The 21334-nt window shown below is 41.4% G+C and overlaps 1 protein-coding gene across 28 annotated transcripts in view; it reads right to left on the bottom strand.

Annotated features, from left to right (window-relative positions):
- The window catches only part of ARHGAP26 (Rho GTPase activating protein 26), a 914282-nt gene that overhangs the window by 321158 nt on the left and 571790 nt on the right, over positions 1-21334 (bottom strand). For all 28 annotated transcript variants that reach the window (XR_013531307.1, XR_013531313.1, XM_078362030.1 and 25 more), the window contains 5 exons: positions 19757-19867; positions 12923-13027; positions 11288-11417; positions 6928-7028; positions 1278-1372 (listed from right to left, as the gene is read on the bottom strand). Coding sequence is in view for 26 of the 28 variants with exons in the window: in XM_078362030.1 (XP_078218156.1) it covers positions 1278-1372; positions 6928-7028; positions 11288-11417; positions 12923-13027; positions 19757-19867 (542 nt within the window). In the remaining 2 variants the exon portion in view is untranslated. The remainder of the gene's footprint in view (positions 1-1277; positions 1373-6927; positions 7029-11287; positions 11418-12922; positions 13028-19756; positions 19868-21334) is intronic.

The following is a 21334-nucleotide window of genomic DNA, read 5'->3' as shown; positions in this document are numbered from 1 at the left end:
AAACTAGTTAGCAAAAAAGAATAACAGCTAATACTTGTTGAGCACTTATTATCTGCTGCTCTGCCAAGTATTTTACATGCATTATTTCCTTGAATCCTTATAACCATCCCGGGAACTTAATTTTCCAGATGAGAAGATCAAGGTTCTGAAAGATTAAGTAACTTGCTCAAAGTCACATGGCTACTCAGCAGCAAAGTGAAAATTTGAACCCTGGTTGTCCGGATTGAAAGCCAAAGGTTTAATAACTAAATTACAATTATTTTCCATGAACTTCTGATACAGGCTAAGAGAGCATGCTTTCTCCACGGGAGCCCTAACAGCCTCCAGTGTGGAGCAGACACCTGCCACAAGAAGGCAGTGCACACCTGCCTGCACACCTGCCAGCCCACAAGGAGCACACCCCAGGCAGTACTCAGTCTCAGGATGCCATAGAGCCAGGGCAAGGTGGCCACAGATGACCTTCCCAGGAAGGGGTAAGTACTGGCTTGACAAAATGGTATAGCATTTTTTAAATACAGGGGAGAGATTAAACAGCATTATATGGAGTGTATCATGCTGAAATTTAAGGATCTTGGTGCTAGCATTACTGATCTTCAACAGGCAACTCAAATAAGCTTAACACGTGGGTTTCATTGAAAGAATTAACCTGTTGCCAAGTAAAGTGTCTCAAAAAATTGGAATGTTGTCAAACGAGCTTAACACCACGAAATGGTACAACTTAATGAGAAACTCTATAAATCTTGAGGAATACAACACACGGCTCTGTCTCCAAAAAATTGTGATTTTGCAAGTGGTTTGGTGTCTTTCCTGGGCATGCACACACATCGGTAGGTGAAATGTAACTAAAAGTTTTTTTTTTATTTGAGAAAAATGTCTTCCATTCCAATTCCTTTCGAATCATTACACTAACTTTTTAAGTTAAAAAAAAAAAAAATTCAGATAGCTGATACAATCATGCTAAATAGTTTTCTTTAAATGTCTGCTCAACCTCCTGGAGACCTAACACACATTTCTGAGCATGAAAGCATTAACATTAAAGTAAAACAAAACCAAGCCCGTGATGCAGTGCTGAATGCAACAGACTGGGAGACTCTAATGATTCTTGCAAATGAGCAATCCACGGTGCTGGATCCAGCACCCTGGACATAGATGAAGGGATGGAGAAGGAAAGGAGGGAGGGGGAGAAGGGAAAAAAAGCAGAAAAGCTTTGACTGAAAAGAAAAAGAAATGTAACATCAGCTCTATTTGTTCCTGAGAAAAGCATGCCAGCTACTCACCTGTCTACTGCTTCCACATCAAAGCAAAACCTCTTCTCAATGGAGTCTGTTTTCCGTCGTGTGCAGGATTTGAGGGTAACTGATTCATCTTCTCCCTAGTGGGAACACAGACTATCAATATGAGGCTAGAACGGGGAGCTCTCCTCCTCTCCAGGACACACATGACATGTAAACAGGAGCAATCGTTTCATCTTCTCAGATCTGAGCGTTCATGACCACAGGTGGAGAAAGGGTGATTGATTATAAACCTTTCCAGGAAAACGTCTCATGCAGCTTACACTTGTACACCATGCTAGACCTGGAACCAAACATCTTTTGTACAGGTGGATCATGATGACACTGCATCAGTCCACGGTAGATAAATGAGTGCCGACATTGTTTTAATTTGCAGATTTGATAAGTATAGAAGAAGATGATCTACTCCCAACTCTGGGCTTCTATGATCTTGGGTCGGTCATTACTTCTTCAAGAAAACCTTCCTGGACCAGGACAAATATCCCCAGTACGTGCTCACATAGCACCAGATACCTCTCCCTCTGTCATAGTACTGACCAAAGCTGAAACTGTGCATTGATATAGGCAATAAATACAATAATGTCTCTCTAATGTCTTAGACCACAAGCCCCCAGAGAACAGAGACTGGCTCAGTTTTTGCTTACTCTTGTCTCCTGAGCCCAACTGGATCCTAGAACAGAATAACTGCTCAATAGATACATTTTTACAACTTTACTGACATATAATTAATGTATAAGCTGTACATGTTGAACTGTACAATTTGTAGATTTTGATGTCACATACACCCATAAAAACATCACCACAACTAAGACAGCAAACAATTCCATCACCCCCAAAAGCTTCCTTGTATCCCCTGGCAATCCATCCCTCCTCCCAATACATCCCCAAGCAATTGCTGAATCTGCTTTGTCCCTATAGTTTGCATATTCTATAATTTTATATAAATGTAACTACACCGTATGTGCTCTTTTTGTCTGGCTTCTTTCACTCAACATAATTGCTTTGCTATTGATCCATGCTGTTGTGCATATCAAGAGCTTATTTCTTTTTATTGCTGAGTAGTATTCCATCGTCCAATTTGATGCAACGATTTCATCTCATAGCACTAGTTTATTGCCTAGAAACACAGAAATTGCTGTCCCTGATTTCTTCTTACTGTCACTTAGGAATCGGTTAGGGTTTCTGTTTCTTCTGCCTCTGTCAATCTTTTTTTATCTAAACTAAGGGGAGAAATTAGCAAGCTTGCCTAGTTTGTTGAAATCATAGAAGGTGTGACTACATTAGGTAAAACTTAATCACCCACTAATATCAGAATAGCAAAGAAAACACAGAAGACCTAGAAGGAGACTGTTTATATTCACAGGCCTTACATCTATTGTCTTCCATTGAATAGCAAAGATTAATCTCTCAGACAGAACTGCTCTTTCTCTAGTCTGTAAAATATCTGAGTGCAAACACCCAAACGTAAGAGATTCTGACTTTGCTGATGCCTAACTATACATTCGATTTAAAGGCTATGGATCAGCTTCCACTTTGAAAACTTACATGAGGTGTCCCAGAGAAATGGGAGGGAACAGGGAAATATAACGGATCATCAAATACATGCAGAAAGAAGAAGATTAAGATTCTGGTCCAAGGAGGACCATACCATATAAGCAAAAATCTATAAAGACTGATTGCTTTAAAAAGTGGGGAACATGGACAGCCCTTAAACAAATAAATGAAAAGTTACGACCACGACAAATTCTATTTTTAAAAAAGGAGTTAGGTTGTACTACAAAAGCCTAAGTTAAGGAGATCTGACCTGGTTGGAAAGGTTAGGAAAAGCTTCCTAGAGCTGAAACTGAAAGAATTCATAGATAAAATAAGGAGGAAAGGAGGAGGGAATGGAGCAGGTGGACAGGCCCTGGGGTCAGGGTCTACAGAGGCTTGGAGAAACAGCAGGGCGGCCAGTGTGACTAGAAGCCCAGAGTAGGGAAAATGGAAAGAAGAAGGGTTTGAGGAGGGGCAGAGGCTAGACCATGCAGGATTCTTATTTGTGTCCTGAAAACAGCAGGAAAATAAAGAAGAGTTTGAATCAAAAGAAGGGATAGTTTTGGGCTGCTCCAGACCTGCAGAAGTGCCTCAGCTCAGAGCATAGAATACAGGGAAATTCTTTATCACACATGGATTCTGGTCTCCAGGAAGATGTCGCAAATCTCCTCACAAGTCCAGACCTGAAGCCAGGTCTGTTCAGTGAGTACTTTGAAAGGAAAATGATCCAAATAAAAGGGACAGTGAGGAGACATAACAGGTGGAGACAAAGCATGTTAGGAAAACATCCAATTATCTAGGTTAAAAGATATTTATTTTATCTATTTATCTATGTTCTATCTACCTCTAGCTCCTAGGTGAGCTTTGTTCAAATATGTATACAAGCCAGACATAGTAAATCACACCTGTAATCCCAGTACTTTGGAGGCCGAGGTGACCAGGAATCTGAGACCAGCCTGGGCAACATAGTGAGACCCAGTCTCTATTTTTTAAAAATGTATACAACAACATCACATGATTCTTCTGCACAATCAAGAAGACATCACCACTAGACAGTCCTCATATTTCCTTCACCCTAAAGCTGAGGAAACAGTGATGTCATGGAAAGTATAATAACTTCAGAATCAGGAGATTCAGACTGTGGAAAGAGGGTGTGAGCACCAGCTCTGTAACTTGTTAGTTAAATGACTTAGAAATCATATTATCTCTCCTAATCTCAATGTCCTCCTTTGTAAAAGGAGAAAAATTGGATCAAACAGGATAATATAGAATAATAAAAGGATGTAGAAAAATATAAAACATAATATAAATGTAAGGGATTACTAGGAAAATTAATTCTTATAATATCAAGGTTCTAATATTGCACTCATTGTCAATATTAGGATTTTGTGACAAATTTGACACAAATGTCAAATGTGTCAGGATTTGTTCCAAAAAATTTATATATACAAATTCACATAAACTTCTTAACTACCCAATGACATGCTTTCTATTCTCTCTCCAAAGTCTTTGGAGAACCAAACATCCACTCTAACTGGTTTCTACCCTTCATTTTCAAGTGTGATAAGAAAGGAATAGAGAAAATACAAAAGAGTTCTTCATTAAAGGTCTGAGAAAGCCCAAGATAAAAAGCCCGTAAATAGACAGTGTGAGAGAACACTTCAGTGAAGTTGATTTCCAGAAGGACTAAGAGTTGGGAAGGGATTAAGGCTCCATCCAAGGAAAGCAGGCCCAACTCTGCTTTCATTTCATGAAAACTCGGGGACACTTAGCAACGTAGGTTTTTTTATATTCCTTCTAACTGTAATTTCTCTCTTATGACATTTTAACATCTGTTTGCCTGAGATTATTTATAAATCTGTCCTGCCCCTGCCAAGAAACATGAAAAGGGCTTTGTTATTGCTTTGATTCAGGGAGGGAACAGAGATGCTGATAAACTTCTCTATTGTGGCTTAAGTAAAAGAAAGCCAGGAAGAAAAACTGGAAGTAGAAGAGAACATGGGGCACAACATGGCTGAGTACCGAACAGTAATGACAACAGCACCTAATAGCACTGACCCAGGCAGAGTGAGAGCAAAGCCAGTGCTCCTAACCCCCACCATATAATGCTCACACACACACACACTCACACACACACACACACACACAAACTCAACATGTTGCATAAAAATGCACTGCAGAGAGGACCAAGGTGAAACGCTAGGTCTAATTTATCAACAGATTAGACACAAATGAAAAATTACTTAGGCTTAAGACAGAGCAAGAGAAATTATTCAGAATATAGTCCAGAGACCCAGAGATGAACCATGTAAATATTTTTATGAAAACCATTTAAATATCTCCAGAAGGAGATAACAGAATGAGGAGGAGGCAAAATTCAAAGTGATAACTGGTGAGAATTTTCCAGTTATTGGAAGAGACCAAATCTCAAATCCTGGAAAACCAAAAACTCCCAAGGAATAGATTAAAAAAGAAAAAAAAAATCGCCTGGGTGCGGTGGCTCAAGCCTGTAATCCCAGCACTTTGGGAGGTCAAGGCGGGTGGATCACAAGGTCAAGAGATCGAGACCATCCTGCTCAACATGGTGAAACCCCGTCTCTACTAAAAATACAAAAAATTAGCTGGGCATGGTGGCGCATGCCTGTAATCCCAGCTACTCAGGAGGCTGAGGCAGGAGAATTGCCTGAACCCAGCAGGAGGAAGTCGTGGTGAGCTGAGATCGCGCCATTGCACTCCAGCCTGGGTAACAAAAGCAAAACTCCATCTCAAAAAAAAAAAAAGAAAAAAAATCAAAGCTAGGCCTATCATAATGAAATGCAAAATATCAGAGGAAGAAAATAAAGTATTAGGAGCAAAGCAAAAAGATTACCTCCACAGAAGGCATGTGGCCTGTGGGAGCACTCCAAGGAGATGGACCGGCAGGAGGCGAGACGCAACAGCTGGGAGGAAGGAAGAACTGGGAGCATTCAAGAAGTCGCCCAACAGCAGGGACACCGGGGAGCCACACGTGCCCAAGTGTCTCTTCCAAAGATAGCCACACATCTTCCATGCCACATGCTCTTCATACAATGAGACCTTGATACCCCTCCCATGGAGAGGCAGGGTCTACCTCTTTCCCCATTGAAACTGGGAGGGCTTTTGTGGCCATATTAACCAAGAAATAGGAAAAAGTAAGGCTCTATGACTTCTGAGGTTAAGTCATGAAAAGGCAATGCAGTGTCACTTTAGTTTTTAGAACATTCACTCCTAAAACCTTTCGCTGCTCTGAGACCACCATACTGTGAGAAAGCTCAAACCTGCTAATAGAGTAAAAGAAAGCCAGGAAGAAAAACTGGAAGTAGAAGAGAACATGGGGCACAACATGGCTGAGTACCGAACAGTAATGACAACAGCACCTAATAGCACTGACCCAGGCGGAGTGAGAGCAAAGCCAGATGCCAGGCCCTGAGAGTATGCAGAGAAAGAGGGAAAAGGGATGAAAAGGAGACGGGAGAGGAGAAGACAGCTGTATCTGACCAGTTTGAGCTGCTCCAGACCCTCCTTGTTCCAGCTCTAGCTACTATCTGCTTAGTACCTTATAAGAAACCCCAACCCTGAACCACCCATCCAAATGCTCCCTGAATTCCTGACCCACAGAAATGGTGAGAAATACTAAAATGACTGGTGTTGTTTTAAATGTTGCTAGGTTTTGGGGTGACCTGTTACACAGCAATAGGGAACTGGGACATCTACACTGCTGCTGGCAGCTCTCCAGGTATCAAGTGGGAATGGAACTGAATCAGTTTCACAGGATGAGGTCATCCAATAATTTTTAGCATATAAAAACATTTGACACGCTTGATATTGTATATATGTGAAATACAAAAATATTTCTTAATTGTAGTTTCTAATATAACTTAGAGCTAAGAGTCACCATCTTGTTTTAGTGATTCTTCAGCCTCCTAGGCTTCCTGGAACTACTGTATTAAAATATTTAAAATTATTAATTTTAATTTTATAATGAAATATAAATGGAACATTGGAGCTGTTACTTTCTACATGCATTATAATCATTATATGTTAGCCAAGCAAAGCAAGCATAAAATTTTTAAAATGAACTCACCCCTTTTCCTCCTGACTTTTGGTCAAATGGTACCATGGTGATTTGTTTGGAATCCCGTTGATATGTACAGTAGTGCTTCACCCAAGAAGTTCCAAAGTGGCCTGCAAGGTAATAGTTCCCATAAAGCATCTATACATTCCACTATATGCTACACATCATGAACTGGAAAAACCACAACCCATAATTCATAATGCTCATTTACCCTTAACTGTTTTAGGAGTAATATATTCTCCACACCAGCTAGAATGGACAGAAATTTGATCTCACAGGTTCAAATGAAACCAACCCAGGGATTTCCCCCAGGGACCAAAGAAGACTGTTTCCCACTATTACTACAACCAGTGGATCTTAAAATACAAGGAAAGTAGAGGTTCCCTGGGGAAATTAATCCATGTTCCCATCATCAAGCCCCGGTTGAAGTTTCGACTCTCTTCCCGGGCAGAAGTAAGATGATTAAGGAGAGAACACAGAGAGGCTCCTCCAAGAGCCTGTGAACAGTCCCATCTGTTGCGATGACATCATGCTTCCCACACAGCTGCTCTGTGACTCTATACACAGACATCAGGGGTTCTGACCTACTTCCAAACCCCTAAGTTACTTTGGCAGAACTCAAGAAGCTCTGAAAAGCAGACAAGGAGACCTCAGAGACACCAGAGATGCAGAGTGGAAGTGACTGTCAACACCCAGATGTAACCTCTAAGGAGTATGTCCCTCAAGATTAGTATGTCACCTCGAGTGAGGTGCCACAGAGTCGTGTTCTGACCAAGTGTCTGATTTTACTCAGTGCTCAGCCAATTACTTGAAACAACAAAGTACTATTACAGTAAGAAGGCATTAGTCAGCCTGCAAAGAACTTCAACCAATACTACTTTTAGATGCTTATAGAGATCACATAGCAAAAATTGTTTAAAAAATGTTTTTAAACATAATTAGCCAACATTTAGTAATTATTAATGGTATGGCATGACTGCCAATTGCAAGTATTAGATGTCCTTTAGTAAATTTAAAAAGCAATACAGTAAGTATTTCCACTGGGACATCAAGGACAAATGCAAACACAAACCTTCTTAGTGTATTCTTACAGATTGGGGAAAAAATTCCAGCAATCAAACAACACAAAGATTTCCAAAGCACTGTATCTTGGACAATTTGGGCATCAAGATAAATAAGGATAGTGATAAATTATAGCCTCTTGAATAAAATAGGAACCCATAAATCCATAGACAATGGAAAGATGGGTAATGGATGGATGGATGGATGGATGGATGGATGGATGGATGGATGGAGATAGCAGGAAGGGAGGTAGGAGGAAAAAAGAGGAGCAGGAATGACTCTTCCTTAAGTAAGTACACTGAATGGCAACTGTTAAATGTGGAGGGTTTAGTGGAACTGAGAAGTCACCATTTTGCAACCATCATAGTAAAGGTCAGCTCAGGCAAGGATGGTTAATGGATGCTAAATGTATGGAGGTAAAGTGTGATAAGGAGAAGGGTATTTACATGATCTTAAGGTGTTACCTTCAGATTGCTAATTAGTTACAAGGGGGAAATTGCGACCATATAGTGGAGAAACCAGACAATACCTTGACTGGGTGATCAAAATTTATATCACCACTGAGGGGCAGATCAACACCACATGTGTCCAGATGTGGCCCCAGAGAAGAACACTTATGTAGGATTTGAACAGGGATGCATAATCCTAATCTAATCATGAAGAAACACCAGACAAACCCACGCTGAAGAAAACTGTAGAAAGGAACTGGCCTATGTTGTTCAAAAACATCCATGTCATGAAAGACAAAGAAAAGCTGGGGAGATGTTCCAGATTAGAGACAAAAGTCATGACAACCAAATGCAGGATGAGGTTCTGTACTGGAGAACAACAAAATGCTTTATAAGGCCATTATTGGTACAAGTGGTAAAACTGGAATATGGGCTGTAGTTCAGATTAAATATTGTAGCAATGTTAAATTTATTATTAGGTTGGTGCAAGAGTAATTGTGGTTTTGCTATTTAAAGTGATGGCTAAAATCGCAATTACTCTTGCATCAACCTAATAGATGTGGTTACATAAAAGAATACATTTTGTGCTTAGAAAATACTCACTACTGAAGTAAAGAAGCATGGTATATGCAACCATATTCTCAAATGGCTCAGAAAAAAGTGTGTATGTGTGTTTATGCAAGTCTATGACATGCATACTCCCACACCCACAAAGAGAGAGAAGGACTGAGATAACTGTAGCTAAATGTTAAAATTGGTGCACTGGGTAAAGGGTTTATGGTTGTTCCTTACACCATTCTTGCAACTTTTCTGTAGTTCTGAAATTATTTCAAAATAACAAGTTATAAAAAATTTAAAAAAAAAATGCTGCATCCCCACCATGTGCTCTGGACTGTGTTAGGGAACAAAGTCTTCTCATGATAATCAACACATTAATGTTGAAAGAACACGTGAAGTGTCTGAATAAAAGTGTGTGATGTAATATGAGACTGCAAAAAAGCAACATGGATTTTATATATGTAAGTCAATGATATATTAACAAATTAAGTATTATAGGTAGACTTTGAACTATATTTTTATTTTTATTTTGAGACGGAATCTGTCTCCAGGCTGGAGTGCAGTGGCATGATCTCAGCTCACTACAACCTCCACCTCCCGGGTTCAAGCGATTCTCCTGCCTCAGCCTCCCGAGTAGCTGGGACTACAGGTGCATGCCACTATGCCCAGCTAATTTTTGTATTTTTAGGAGAGACAGGGTTTCACCATGTTGGCCAGGGTGGTCTTGATCTCTTGACCTCATGATCCGCCCACTTCGGCCTCCCAAAGTGCTGGGATTACAGGCATGAACCACTACTCCTGGCCTGAACAATATTTTTATAGTCCTAAAAATGTGTATTTTCAAGTAGACCTAAAACATTTTGCAGGGATCTTCTTACTGGGCAAAAAGGGGGTCACTTTGTATTCAGGTATATATGAAACATACAACTGAAGTAATTACATTTCTTATAAACCTCAACACGCTCATCCCTCCAACACCACTACAGCATCACTGTTACCAGTAAACTTAAGTCCAAGCAAATTTTTGAGTAATTACTAAACAGAATAATTAGTGAAACCAAGTATTTCTATTCTATTCCATCAGGAAGCTATTAGGAATTGAGAGTTCATCTGCCTAACTCTCAATCAAGAGAAGGACGTGCAAGAACACAAAGCCAGCAAAAATCTGGAAAGACCAAAGTTCTCTACCAAGAAAGCAGGGTAGACGACTAGGAGAAGAATTACCCATTAAAGAAAAGACATTCACTTTCTTTAATTCCTAGGTCTGGATGTGCTACCCTAAACACACGGCCCCATCACAAAGCCTTTCCCCAGGCGTAACACATGAACTTGTGAGTCATCACTAAAATGTCCATGTTAGCAGCACCTGACATTCCTTTCCTAGACATCTTCAACAGAATAATGAGTCTTTTCTTGGTTTTTTGCTTTGTTTTGTTTTTTTCTCAGAGGCACAATCTTGCTCTATCACCCAGGCTGGAGTGCAGTGGCAGTGATCTCAGCTCACTGCAGCCTCCACCTCCCAAGCTCTCATAAACCTCAACAGGCTCATCCCTGTAAGTAATCCTCCTGCCTCAGCCTCCCAAGTAGCTGGGACTCACAGGTGCACACCATCACACCTAGATAATTTTTGTATTTTGTATTTTGTATTTATTGTATTTTTTAGAGACATGTTGCCCAGGCTGGTCTTCAACTCCTGAGTTCAAGCGATCTCCCCACCTTGGACTCCTAAAGTGTTGGGATTACAGGCATGAGCCATCATATCCAGCCTTCTTCCTGTCTCTTCAAGTGAGCCTTTGTTTATACTTTCCATAAAATTCAAGTGTTAGGATGAAAGGAGTTGAGAAGAGAGAACGGGCTAAGGCATGATTGTTTGGGCCTTGCTGAAACAATGTCAAATGACAACAGAATCACCAAGTATTAAGTCTACCAAAAGATACACCATGATAGACAACAGGGGCCTAGCATGGAAGACCATTCCAAGGCCGCTGTGCTCAGGGTATGGTATATAAAGCTATACTAAGGGAATAGGATCCTCAAGAGTACAGTAACACTAGAGAGAGAAAAGCAACCACAGAGCCTCAAGAAATTGCAGGTTCCCAAGGAAATTCAGTCATAAAGAAAAACAAAGGTAGACAAGAGTCTGTGGGCATCATCTTTCCCTTTAGAACGACGAACTATAAAACTATTCTTATTTATCCAAGCATTTCTTTACAGCAAGGCAGGCACTGCTGGATACACCCTCCACCTTCTAGGTAAGAGGCCTGAGTACATCTCAAGCTGTTGCTAGTCAAAGCACTCACGTTTCTCCTGCACGTAGAGATATCCCTCCATGGTGTAGGGACTGATGGTCTTGTGCTCAAGGGGATTCTCCTTCATCTTTTTCATCAGTGATTCCACTTCTGATCTAGTGCCTTCAAAGCGATTTCTTGTCTAGGATGAAAGGAATTTTATTCAAATCAAAGAAATGAAGTAATCTATTTTAACAATCCAGAAGATCAACCTAATAGAATCCTTAGATCCAAAACAAGATAAAGGACACTCAACCCTCTAGGAACTGGCCAAATACTCACTTATAAGAAATATACTTTGGCCTTAAAGTCCTATACTAGAATGACTCTCAAATTCTAGTGACCATCAAAATCACTTAGGGATCTACAGAAAATGCAAATGCCCAGCCCTCACTCCTACAGATCAATTCAGGACCTCTGGACATCAAAAAGTGTGTTTTACAATAAGCAACCCAGGTGATTCTGATTCAGATGCTCTAGGGACCTGTATGACTTAAAGACCTAAGCATTCATTTCTCTAGCTGCGGTGAATGTTACTTGCTGATGGCTCACAGATGAGTCCTTCCTTAAAAGGGAGTTCCCTCACTCAAGGTCGGCCTGCACCCAGTGACTAGTCAAGGCTGGGGGAAAGGCAGAAGGGGTTAAAAGCCTGGCCCCCTTGCTCATATTCAGGGCTACTGTGAAGGATCATCCCAGCTCCAGAGCCCCTGACCCCTGCACTGGATGTCTGCTGCATCTGCATCACAGTTCTCTTTACCCCTCTGCAAGTCGAAGTACCCTCTCTCTCTCACAGGTGTTTTCACCAGCACTGCCCCCACCTCCAGCAAGCCCGCTGCATGTCCCTCGATTTCAGAGCCTACATTCTGAGGAACCCGGCCTAAGGGGAAGCCATGCTTTGTGAAACCTTTTCCAAGATTCTGCAACTTCCTGTTCTCTGAGACAACACAGACTCCTATGTAAGCTCCAGCCTTCTAAAAGCCATGCAGTACAACCCATAGGGACACAAGATCACCTAGAGACAAAGAAAATATGAAGAATAACATGGTCCAATCCCACAGTGAAAAAGCGGGCTCGAGCCCCAGTACCTGCTCACCAAAAAGCCATACACAGGATCCTGTGTACCAAAAGGTCCTGTGTTTAAAACTGGGAATGCTGACCACACTGTGAGTGAAGCACACTGACTTGGATTTCCTGCCAGCTTTCCTAAGAGTTGGACAACAGCACATCCTCTGAGCCGGAGGCCAGCATATGTTCCCCACCCCCATCTTCATCCCCATCCCCAGAACACACACTCCACATGGTCTCATGTAGCCAGGCAACCAGATGCATAGAATGGAGTCTGGGCTGGGCTGGGACTCCCACTGCCAAAGGAAATCCTGATTCTGATGCTACAGATTTGAAACATAATCAGCAGCAGCACTTCCAAGAACATAAATAGGGCTTTGAAATAATGAAGAAGAGGATGATGGTGTAACTCAGAACCACCAAGCACTCTAGAAACGCCTACCCCTAGTTTCCCTCTGAACCCAAGCAAAACCCATCCTCACCTACATTCCAATTCACATGGATGGTTTCTATGGGCAATCAGGCCCATACTTCGTTTTTTCCTTAACCTGATAAAGGAAGCCTCTCCCTATGCCCACTCACGTTCTGTATGCTAATGGTTAACTGTGTCTTGAAGTCGCCGAAATCCTTGGCCAGTTCATAACCATGGTGATAGAAAGTGAAGAGTCCTTGCAGGAAGGCCAACAGCTGTAATGAAGGAAGAAAGGCAAAGGTCACATAACCAGGTTGCAAAGAGGTATTATGTAGCTGTAGCTGAGCTCCCAACTCTGGTTTGAAGTCTAAAATAAAGAATAATAATGGCTGACACTTAAAGAGCACCACTTGTGTGCCAGGCACTATGCCCTTCCATGCCCTGTCTGAGTGAATACCCACAACATCCCATGACCTAAGCACTACTGTTATCCCCATTTTAATAATCAGGAAGGAGGTTCAGAGAGGCAAAGAGCTTGCCCCAAAACACACAGTAAGTGGCAGCCAGAACTTGAAACCAGGTCTCTTTGGCTCCAACCCCTGTGCCCTTGCCCTGTGAGCCTCACCACCTCCTGAGAATATTATTTCCTCAGAAACCAAAGACCAGAGTTCTGACTCAGTTTCCTTATAGTATATTTGTAGTATCAGGTTATCACACAGAAGAGGAAGGGAGAAAAGGAAGTAGGGTGTCCTGAGTCTGCAGTCTAACAGACAAAGTCAAACCAAAGAAAATCACCCAGATTACACTTCAACTGAAGTGTGTTTCTGTGCTTTCCCCCAAACTACTCAAAAGTAAACACTACGGATTCCTTCAGTAAAGTCTTTCCATGTTCCCACATCTTCACTTATGGCGGTTTCCCTAAATTCTCAATTAAATCCCTCAGGCTAAAAGGTAAGCCCGTTTCATTGTTTAGTCTTGTCTTTAGTGGATGGTGAAAACATCTGTTCACCACAATGCTCACCACATGCCTTCATATACTTAAAAACTATTAATGTCCCCACCCTGAGCCCCTGCCAGCCTTCATTTCTCCAAACTACATAAACAACGTTCCTGTGGTCCTTCTTCTCAGAGCTTACATCCAAACCTCACCGTTGTTATGCTCTTCTGGCCCCTTCTAAAGTTCTACACATCTTCCCTCAGTTCCAAACTTCAACCTGAAGAAAGGTTTATAATAAAAAGCCCGAACAAGATTTAGGAAAGGCCAGCGCCTCACCTCTATCACAAACTTAGCTCCAGATACCCCATTCACTTCAGCTTCTCAAGGCTGACCCACATTGTCTGAGGGGTCCACTCTGACCTCCCTGACCTGCTGTACCATGTTATACCAAGACACATTGGCTTTATTTTACATTATTGTCTTTAGAATTTTCAATCCCTAAATGAACATACCTTTACTTGTTAAACATAATCCCATCCCACTTATCTTCACCTAACTCTCCTTTGCTGAGAGGCAGCCCTAATATGTGACGGCAAAGGAATCTCATCCCGCCCACCCTCCCCCCGACTCTGCCTTGTTTGCAGCAGGAATGGTGAGCACAAAGGTATACAGCCCTCGACCGAAACTCAGCAGGTAGACCAGTCCAGTTTAATCAAAGAGCTGGGCACTGTGAAGATAAAACCCAGATTATGACAATATAGCCCTTAACTTCCCATTGCCATTGTCCCCAGCCAGTCTATCCCCTTAGATTCCCATGGGTGGTGGGAGAGCAGGCATTGCTGGGTCCTCTGGTTATAAAACTATCTACTGGCACCATATATCGACCCTAAACATAAATCAGTGAATGAGTGTTAAACCCCATCGAGCCACTAGAGACTGATAATGAATGCTTTTCTTCAAAGACGGCCAAAGGTTTGGGCTCACTCAATACAAAATACTTTTTTGAGAGGAAGACCCATACCTTTCCTTCTAGATGGCACCAAATATGGAGGAGAAGGGGCACCTCTGCCAAACCTAGTCCCAGCATTCACAATGAAAACTATCTTCCCTCTTCTTATCTCTGCCCTCCCTGCTGTCTGCGAATGCCCTACCCCAGTGGTTTTCCAAGGTACACCACCACCCCCGACTTGAGAATAACGCAGAAGATAAGCAGTTAATTCCAAGGTCATTCCTCCTATTAACTCCGATTTATCCTTCTCTTAAACAGAGCCTCTCTTGCTCAGGGTAATTAAATATTCTCAAACAGCTCACTAAGATGCCACGTGGGCATAGCCACAAGTGCTGCCCAAAGGCAGGGAGTTACTAATATTTATTGTTTTTCACCTCCTTTGGTCTCCTGCCTGGATTGTCCATTTTTCTATGGGAAATGACTCCTTAGATACTGCTATTTCTGGCCCACTTCCCCCTTGCTTCTTCCCTCACAGCACCTTTTCTCTCCCCAACCCCAACACTACATGAACCTTTGAACTATACAGAGTGGGAAGTGAAAGTCCACTCCTCAGGGGCAGGATGAAGCCCAGTGGACTCTAGAGAGGAGGGAGCTGTCTGCTTCAAAAAAATGCTTCTACCCAAACACAAGGAGGAAGAGCTTGCTGCAGTCCCGCCTGCCTATCAAATAAGAGGGGTCAGCTGTCCACGGAGCAACCATATCACAGCCTGACAAAGACATTCCCCGCCTTCCTGTGCCTCCTCCATCCTTGTTATCCCAAGAGAATAACCATAAGCAAAACCTATTCCTACTTCCTAGCTGACAACATACCTATAATTTATTTCTTTCAATTTTAAAAAGCAAAAATCTAATTGCCCAAGTTAATGCTGCCTGCATCATTCTGGGTTGTCACCATTCATAGAACAGACCTACTTTAATGGGTTGAATTGTGTCCCCCCAAAAAGATATGTTGAAGTGCTAATACCTCTGAAGGTGATTTTACTTGGAAATAGTGTCTTTACATGGGTAATCAAGCTAAATGACATTAGGGTGGGCCCTAGTACTTTTAAAAGGATGCCATAGCTGGTGTCCTCAGAAAAGGTGAAAATGTTGACACAGAGACATGCATGGCCACATGAGGATGAAGGATTGGAGGGAGGCATCTATAAGCCAAGGAAGGCCAAACACGACCGCAAACCACAGAAGCTAGAATGAGAAAAAGATGTCACCTTTCACTGCAGCTTTCAGAGGAAGCATGCCAAAACCTTGACTTCAAACTTCTAGGCTTTAGAACTGGAAGACAGCAGATTTCTATTGTTCTAAGACACCCAATTTGTGGTAATTTGTTACAGCAGCCCTAACAAACTAATACAGCTACCAAGAGTCATCCACACAGGCAGCAAAGAGAAACGGAACCAGCAGAGTAATGAAAAGCTGAGCTGGCTATGTCACATAACTCCCTTTAACAGGAGGATAACTGTTTTTTACTATTGCACAGGATTGCAGTGAAGATTAATTCAGATCATCCACTTAATGGGCTTAGCACAGGAGTGCTGTCAGGAGCATCTTGACAAAAAAGAGAGAGAGAGAATCACACTGATGTGTTAGAAGATGCACTCTGGTCAAGGCCACACTGGAGAAGGGGAGGCCCAGGACAGAATGCAAAGTCCAAAGGAAAGAATGACGACCTGCAACGGGACAGACACAGAGGGAAAGGAGAAGAAGAGGCATGGTACCAAGAAACATTCAGGATGTAAAACTCGGAGGATGTAGTGCCTAATGAATATGGAGAATGAGTTCTCTGCTGCACTAGCTAACCTTCAATTACAGACACTCAGGGAACAGAGGGAACGTGGCTTCACCTTCATGGAGTCAATATGTCATTACCTGCAATCCAAATCTCAAGTACATTTAGTACTGTGACAAGAAAATGAAGGCTTCCAGTGCAAATATATACATATATAGTTTAGATCCCAGAAGTCTGATTTTAATTCCTTGGAACATCACAAGTTTGTTTCTTTTTTCTGAAGGTCAGTAATATCCTGGTACTTGAACTTACTTCCAAGAAACAAATGAACACAGTCAATTTGCATAGAGGTCCCTTACCTGACTGACTGGAAGATTCCCTTGACTACAACCAAGTCATCAAATATAAATAGCCACCCCAGCAATTTAGTTCAACAGACTTCCTACTGGTTTCCTTTCCACTTGTAAGCAATCAAATGCTATTTCACAGAGATGAAGAGTCAGACTCTTCCGGCTCTGCTATTTACTAGATATGACTTTGGACAGGTAAATAAACTTACTTGTTTCCATTTCTTCATCTGAAAATTGGGATAAAAACAGTACTTACCCTCAGAGATGTTATAAGGTTAGACTGACATACTGTAGGTAAAGTGCTTAGCACCATACATGACGTGGTTTCAGCTAATATCATCAATTATTATTTCATGTTCTTCCTTTGTATAATCTAGGCCAGTGGCTCAAACTGAAATGTGCAGCTAAATCACCTGGAAGGTTTGCTAAACTATAGATTACTGGGCCCCTCCCTTAAATTTCAGGTCTAGAGTGAAGCCTGAGAATTTGCATGTCTAATACCAAGAATAGCTCATCTCATCAGTAGCTTTTTCACTGTATGAATACCTTCTCCCAATCCCCAGCTTCTGAAGCCACTGACCATCCTAGAAGCTGGTGTGCAGAGACGAGAACTTCTATAGAAAAGTAAAGGCCAAACATCTGAATCCTATTTCCAGCCTCTCAACATTTAGTTTAACTTTGGGCAAATCCTTATGACTTTCTCTTTGTAACATACTGAAAATTTATTTTCATTAGCTCTCCAGGTGTCTCACTGTATGAACCGAAAAACATCTGCACACTGCAATGGCTATACCCTTATATCCCTCTGGCACATCGATAGCATCCATCCTGTCCAAGCTGTCACTGAACTGCTCGCTACCTGGGCTAGCTCTCCACTACACACATCTTGCTTCCCCCAGTGAGGCTGAGTCCCTCAGTCACAGCATCTTGATTTTCAGCATTTTCTATGGTACTCAGTAAATATACACTTTTACATCTACCAAAACTGTTTATATTAAAACAGGTTGGCCTTGTTAATATCGGCACTTCACTCTTTTTCTCATAAAGTAAAAAACAATTGCTTTTTATTGGGTTCTAGCCAGGATCTGTTCTAAGCATCTCACATGGATAACAGTTAATCCTCACAGCATCTTTACAAAGTAGGTGATACTACTATCCCCATTCTACATATGAGGAAAGTAAGGCTCAGAGAAATAACTTCTCAAGAACACACAGCTAGTAATTGGCTACGCTGGGATTTAAAATCAGGTAGTCCAGGAATTCAAATGCTGTCACACAGAATTTGCCTTTAGCATTATTTTTATTTGCTTTTGCCAGAATTTCTAGAGAAAAAGAACACTGCATTTCTAATAATCTTTATGTGTACTTTGATTCGTATTATTCCAAATTTGCCTGCTTTTGATGTTTTTTTTTCTGACTGACCCATCCAGCTTTTTTGAGGTAAGTATTTTGCTATCCACTTTGATCTCTCCGTAGGTGTACCTAGTGAGTCAGGTATTATATCTGTTGGCTTCTGTTGAACACAAAACCTCATATAACAATAGATGTTTACTTCTCACACATCTCTGAGGTTCAGCCAGCTTAGGCTGGGCTCAGCTGGATAGCTTTGCTGATCTAAATGGGTTTCCCTCCTCCTCCTTCTTTTGTGTCTCCTCCCCCTCTTCCTTCCTTCTTTTTTGAGAAAAGAAATCCCTAAAGATTTATCATTCAATTTCCTGGTGTTCTGTTGCAGTGTGTCTGTGTCTTAGGAAGTTTTCACTTTAAGAAGCAGTAACATCCTTATAGTTTTATTCTTATTTGCTTAAGAAAATTATCCTTTCTTGGCCAGGCATGGTGGCTCATGCCTGTAATCCCAGCACTCTGGGAGGCCAAGGCAGGCAGATCACAAGGTCAGGAGATCAAGACCACCTTGGCCAACACAGTGAAACCCCGTCTCTACTAAAAATACAAAAATTAGCTGGGCATGGTGGCACATGCCTGTAGTCCCAGCTACTCAGGAGGCTAAGGCAGGAGAATCGCTTTATTCAGGGAGGCAGAGGCTGCAGTGAGCCAAGATCACGCCACTACACTCCAGCCTGGCGACAGAGCAAGACTCTGTCTCAAAACAAAAAGAAAGAAAGAAAGAAAATTATCCTTTCTTAAATCTAGGTAGAGAATCTTATTTGTACAGAGATGCCAGGCCTGAGTCTAAATCAGAAGCTGCATTTTGGCTGGAAAATCAATGGTCTGTGAGAGTTTTAAATTGAGGTCCATATACTATTTTCGTGTTTCCCTGGAGTCTTCCTGCTGTGGATTCTCCACACCAGTGCCACATACAACAGAGAGGAGTGGCACCGTGTCCAAACGAAACCACAACCATCCTGGCGTGGGCTAAAACTAAAGTCAGACTTTTTCCCACAATGCAATCTTCACGTTCACCGGGACACTGTCCAAGTCCAAATTATACCAGGGTCCACTCAGCAGAGTCTCTATGCTGCTCTACTTACAACAAATCCATGTAAGAAATCCATGTGAGAAACTTCATATAGCATCTTTTAATACTTTGAACCAGGAGGGAAGAAGAGAGAGGCACTATGTCTTTGGGTGACTACTACGTCTGGATTATTTGAGGAAGAGAGGAAGGGTAGGAGAGAGGAGGAAAGTTAAGGTGTAATCACTATTTCATGGCAAGATAAAGAACTCCTCCCCTCTGGACTCTCACTTCCACTCTGTCCACCTGAAAATCATATGGCACATCACCAGGTAGCTAGAGGAAGGAACGAATGCTGGACGCTCCATCTCCATTGCTGTGCATTGTACAGGAATGACTGCTGGGAAGAACCCAGGGTAGCTAGGTTGACAAAGCACTGATACTTATAGAAGGCACAGCGTCAGGGCTGCTCAAACTGTTCATCCACAACTTAGAGCATTTTGTAATCTACTACTAGTTAGAATTAGGGATGAATGTATGGGGACACCAATAAACCCTGAATATCTACTTACGGGCTCCACAAACTCAAACATCTTTCTTTCTTGGACTTCCTGCACCTTGAAGACATATTCCAGGGATACTTCATAGAAATGCTGCCGGACCAGGTCCACTTGGCTGTCCGCCTACAAACAAGATGGAATTTAAGAGAAAAATCAAGTCACTACCCAAGGATAACATTCCAAAAGCAGGTAAGAAAAAAAATCTCTGGAGATAATTTTCCAAAACAAATCAAATAGCATTACACAGAAGAAGAATAATGACCATAGTAACCATTTCACTAAGCAAAAGTACATTGAAACATCATGTTACACAACTTAAATACATAATTTTTTTTTAAAAGCAAAACAAAAAAACTTTGTAATCCCATCTATTTGGAAGGCTGAGGCCAGACAATCTCTTGAACCTGGGAGGCAGAAGTTGCGATGAGCCAAGATCGCGCTACTGCACTCCAGCCTGGGCGACAGAGCGAGACTCCGTCTCAAAAAAAAGAGAGAGAGAGAGAGAGAGAGAGAGATTATCAGTTTAAAAAGGTCAATGGACACAAGGAACTCAAACAACAGAAAAAAAAACTACAAATAATACCATTAAAAAGTGGGAAGAAAATCTGAACAGACATTTCTCAAAAGAAGACATACAAATGGCCAATGGGTATATAAAAAAAAGCTCAACATCACTAATCATCAGGGCAGTGAAAGTCAAAACCAAAATGAGATATCATCTCAACCCAGTTACAATGGCTATGATCAAGACTGAAAATAACAAATGCTGGTAAGGATGGGGAGAAAAGGGAACTCTTATACACTGGCAGTGGGGATGTAAATTAGTACAGCTATTATGGAAAACAGTATGGTGATTTCTCAAAAAACTAAAAAGAGAACTACTATATAATCCAGCAATCCCACTGCTTGGTATTTATCCAGAGAGAAGGAAATCAGTATATCAAAGGAATACCTGCACCCCCACATTTACTGCAGCACTATTCACAGTAGCCAACACATGAAGTGAACCTAAGTGTCCATCAATGGATGAATGGATAAATATATGCATACAAAATAGACTGCTATTCAGCCATAAAAATGAATGAAATTCTGTCATTTGCAGCAACATACATTGAACTGGAGGTCATTATGTCAAGTGAAGGCACAGAAAAACAAGTATCACATGTTCTCATATGTAGGGGCTAGAAAAGTGAATCTCAAGGAAGTAGAAATTAGAATGATAGTTATCAGAGGCTAAGAAAGGAGTGGAAAGGATGAAGAGAGGTTGTTTAATGGGTGCAAACATACAATTAGATAAAAGGAATAAGTTCTATATTTCATAACACAGTACGGTGACTATGGTTAACAGCTGTACAGTGTGTATTTCAAAATAGCTAGAAGATATGAAATGTTCCCAACACAAAGAAATGACAAATGTTGGAGTTGATTTGATCATTACACATTATAGGCATGTCTCAAAATAGCATACATGCCCCATAAATATGTACAATTATTATATATCACTAAAAAAGGTTAAGTGGGTGAGCCAAATGGACATCGTATTAGCGCAAATAGTATGCTGCATGTTAAAAGTAATCAAATCTAACAGAA

The sequence above is a fragment of the Callithrix jacchus genome, chromosome 2 (assembly GCF_049354715.1).
Source record: "Callithrix jacchus isolate 240 chromosome 2, calJac240_pri, whole genome shotgun sequence".
Taxonomy (NCBI): Eukaryota; Metazoa; Chordata; class Mammalia; order Primates; family Cebidae; genus Callithrix; species Callithrix jacchus.
This window is presented reverse-complemented; position numbering and strand designations above follow the sequence as displayed.